At 39.4% G+C, this 4,356-nt stretch overlaps 1 protein-coding gene across 1 annotated transcript in view; it reads left to right on the top strand.

The window, feature by feature from the left end:
* LOC107573778 (cyclin-dependent kinase 16) overlaps nucleotides 1–3,422 on the top strand; it is a 65,017-nt gene extending 61,595 nt beyond the window's left edge. The window contains exon 16 of the mRNA XM_016260226.1: nucleotides 3,397–3,422. Coding sequence (XP_016115712.1) covers nucleotides 3,397–3,422 — 26 coding nt within the window. The remainder of the gene's footprint in view (nucleotides 1–3,396) is intronic.
* The last annotated feature ends 934 nt before the right edge of the window (nucleotides 3,423–4,356 follow it).

Here is a 4,356-nt window from a genome sequence, read left to right on the forward strand (position 1 = left end):
AAATGTTTTAAAGAGCATGCGAGAGTTAGGCAAATTGTTAATTTTGTTGTGATAGTATGTCCTTTTAGCAGTGGAGACATTAGCAGAGAATGAAGAGAGGAGTGATCGATATACATTAAGGTCAGTAGGATTTTGTGATTTGCGCCATACTCTTTCTGCAGCTCCGAGCTTAGAACGATGCTCATGGAGGACATCAGATATCCAAGGGGCAGAAGAGGTGGTACAAGCTTGACTGGAAGACAAAGGGCAGACAGTGTCTAAACAAGACGTAAGAGGGGAGCAGAAAGTATCAGCAGCACTGTTAACATCAAGAGATGATAACTGTTCAGGGGAAGGAAGCAAAGATGAAACCATAGCAGATAGCCGGGAGGGTGAGAGTGAGCATAGGTTACGTCGAAAAGTGACATGTGTAGGGGTATGTGTTGTGTCAGGAACCATGTTGAGGTTAAGAGTGAGGAGGAAGTGATCCGAGGTGTGCAGTGGAGTAACGAGCACATGATCAGTGAAGCAGTGTCGTGTGTAAATAAGGTCAGGTTGGTTGCCTGATTTGTGAGTAACCGTAGTTAATACTCGCTTGAGATCAAAAGAAGCAAGCAGAGTGTGGAAGTCTGCAGCCTGAGGTTTATCTAGGTGGATGTTGAAGTCTCCAAGCATAACTAGGGGAGTACCATCCTCAGGAAAGTTTGAGAGCAGCACATTTAATTCTTCCACGAAGTTACCTAGTGGTCCTGGTTGTCGATAAACAACTAAAAAATGGATTTTAAGAGGGTGGGTAATAGTGGCTGAATGTGATTCAAAGGAGCTGTTGATACTCAGAGATGGTAAAGGATTACATTTCCAATCATTAGAGATAAGCAGACCAGTACCTCCACCTCTTCCAGTCAGACGGGGGGAGTGGGAAAAAGATAAATTATTGGAGAGTGCTGCAGGTGTAGCATTGTCCTCTGGTTTGATCCACGTCTCTGTCAGGGCCATGAGGTTTAGTCTTGAATGACTTGTAATAGAAGTAATAAAATCTGCTTTGTTTACAGCAGACTGCCAATTCCAGAGACCAATAGAAAAAGAAAATAGTGTATTAATAGACATAGCTATTGCGCTGCCTACAGTGTGTGATGCATGGTTTGCGCGTGGTAGTGATAGTAGGGATCTGGAAACACATAGTAAGAATTGGTTATAAAAACTGAAAACAGAAGGGGAACAAATAGTAGGAAAGAGAACAATTCAGAAGCGATACTTATGTCCCTGCTCGGTGGAGTCGATGGTCTTTACACTCTTCGGTCTTCACACGAGGGCTGCCGCGGTATACTAAGCTTTTTATATTCGTCTAACAAAACTCAAATTCAGCTGGACACACTTTCCTGTTTATCACAACAAATGGCCAAGCAAAGCACACAACACTGACAAGGTACGCGATACAGTACGAGACCAAACGTGATTTCAGCACGTCTACACACAGATATATATATAGTATATATATATAATATAGTAGTCTTATATTATAGTCTTATAAGCTAATTGTTGTAAGATGTGATGCTGTGTACATACATTTGCATGGAAATTCTTGAACAGAACTTTCCTATTTAAAACTTGACTCTTCTGTAGTTACATCGTGTACTAAGACTGACGGAAAATGAAAAGTTGTGATTTTCTAGGCCGATATGGCTAGCAACTATACTCTCATTCCGGCGTAATAATCAAGGAACTTTGCTGCCGTACCATGGGTGCAGCAGGCGCAATGATATTATGCAGCGCCTGAAAATAAGCTTATTGGACGTTACCTAGCTGAGACTATTTTCAGGCGCTGCGTAATATCATTGAAAATAAAGCAAGGCAAATGGTTAGATGTTGTCATGCAGACGAAAGCAGGCCCTTAACACGGGGAATACCACCAGCTGAACTGATCTGTCGGTGAATGAGTAATCCGAGAGCAGCTCGGCAGATATTAATCCACACAAGGCAGGATGCAAACCCAGGAACAAGAGAAACTCTGGTGAAAACAACGACAGGGCATGAGCACACAACGATCTGGCAACAAGCACAGCAGATAAAGGTAGTGGTAATGCACTAAGTTACAGGTGCAGCCGCTCTGCAGCAACTATGGTCTTAAGTTCCGTCGTTACCAATAGAGTTCAATGGAACTAACGACCATAGCTAGCTAACGATGCTTTTGAGAAACGCACCCCTGATTAGCTGGCCCGCACCGTGTTTGCTGGACAACGCTGACAAGCAATCAGACCGGAGACCACAACACACAGACCCATAAACCGTGACAATCTTGGTTTTGATCAATAGCATGTTCATATAAATATTATAGCCGAGTTCAACAACATGATTTATGTTGAATTAGGGCTTTAACTCATTACACATAATACAAATGTTTATTTTCAGAGTTCATTTATTACACTCTAGTCAGTTAAATCTATTGAATAATTTTATATTATTAAGTTTGTTATTTTGTTAATTATATCAGCAGTAATTTACTGGTACTTGTGTTTGAAATGTATTATAACAATAAAATGGCCATGTCTGTACAAAACCAAACATATTTTTATAATTCAGCAATTCAGCAATCACATGGCAGTATTTGATGGTGAAGATGCGAAACAGATAAAGAAGCTGCATCTTTCCAATACTTTCGAGTACTGATGTATAAGCTGGTATGCATCTTTGGAAACATGCCATGAGGATGCCTTCGCAGTTTCACGGCTCCTTCTACAGTCAGAACATCAGCAGGGTGCTTCTCAAATGAAAGTCTGCATCTTAGCAAGAATGCATTTCTGGGCCGCCATGTCAAGCACTGCCAAAGGCCATCTCAATTTGAATTATCCTTTGTTTTGTGTCCTTCATTTAGCATGTTTTGAAGGCACTGAACTGGTCCAGTTTCATTATGTAATACAAGACAAAAAAAAATGATTGAAGATGAAGGCATTATGCTTTGTAAATTAACTGCCCATGATGTAAACCAATGGGAGACAACCGATAGTTGACATTCACTGTAATGCATTCATAGAAATTCAGTCAATATAAAGATGTTTAATGTATTTTTCCAAAATTAATTTTAATAGTCTTTTGTGCTGTGGCTGCAGGGGTGGCAATCGCAATGATGCAGACATGTGGACTTGCTAGACCATCTCATTTTAGCGTTCAGTGCTGAGAAGGAGCCTAGAAAGCTCACTGGGATGCAGCCTTCTGTTTGAGAAGCACCCAACGTCTGGGTCTTCACACCATGACTTACAACAATTTACAACAATGCCAATCATTTTAGAGGCTTCCATAAGCCTGTGGGTCAAATCCAAAATAAGCCAGTAGTTGTTTGCCATTATTACCACTTTGTTTAATGTTATGCAGTAATACTTATGTTATGTGCTTTTTGATTGACTTTATCTCTCTCTTCAGCTCAGGGGACAAAGAGTTTAGTTTGAACTCAGATCGGGGTTTATGTGATGACGTCACACTAGTGCACAACTACTGCTGAGATGAATATAGCAAAGCAGATAACAGGAACTTGACATTTGACTCGACACATGACAAAGAGCATGCAATCAACATAGAGAGACTAACCAGATGGGCGTATCTGAAGCGTGGTGTTCATTGATACATGTAAATATGCTTAGGATTGGTTTCACCAATACACATTCATGTGTGCACATATGCATACTCTGGTATAAAGTATTGTAATTAATTTTTAAACTCAATCATAAAGTGTTAACGTAAGTCTGTGGAAGACAAATCAGTGTGTTAGTAGTAGTTCAAGCTCAGGTCTAGTCACCAAAAGTAAGGAGTGATCCATGAGCCATCATCACCGAGTATGTTTACATGCACTTATCTGAGTGAATCCAGTTTGATTGCAGCTTTCGAAAGTAATATTGGTTACACTTTATTTTAAGGTGTCCTTGTTACACGTGTTACATGTACTTACTATTATAATAACAATTAATTATGCATAATTACATGCAAGTAACCCTAAGCCAAACTCTAACCATATACAGTAGTAAGTACATGTAGTTAATTAATATTACTCTGTACGTATATATGTATAATTACACTGTAACAAGGACACCTTAAAATAAAGTGTAACTAATATTTTTGAATATACCTAGGTTTTGCTATTCTGGTTAGATGCTTCTGTATTTCATTGGCTCTGTACTGTACTCTGCACAATGACAATAAAGTTGAATCTAATCTAATTACACAAAAATGTTGTGCTTTCATGCCAGGTGTGATCTGTTTGAAGCAGAATGCCTGACGTGCAGAGGTGGCATAAATCAGCTCAATTAACTAGAAATGTTTTACAATATTGTTCAAGGTTTGCTAAAAATGAATGCTTTCAGTATTATTTACTCATAAGGAACTACA

This window comes from Sinocyclocheilus grahami, unplaced genomic scaffold (assembly GCF_001515645.1).
Source record: "Sinocyclocheilus grahami isolate Dianchi unplaced genomic scaffold, SAMN03320097.WGS_v1.1 scaffold2031.1, whole genome shotgun sequence".
Classification (NCBI taxonomy): domain Eukaryota; kingdom Metazoa; phylum Chordata; class Actinopteri; order Cypriniformes; family Cyprinidae; genus Sinocyclocheilus; species Sinocyclocheilus grahami.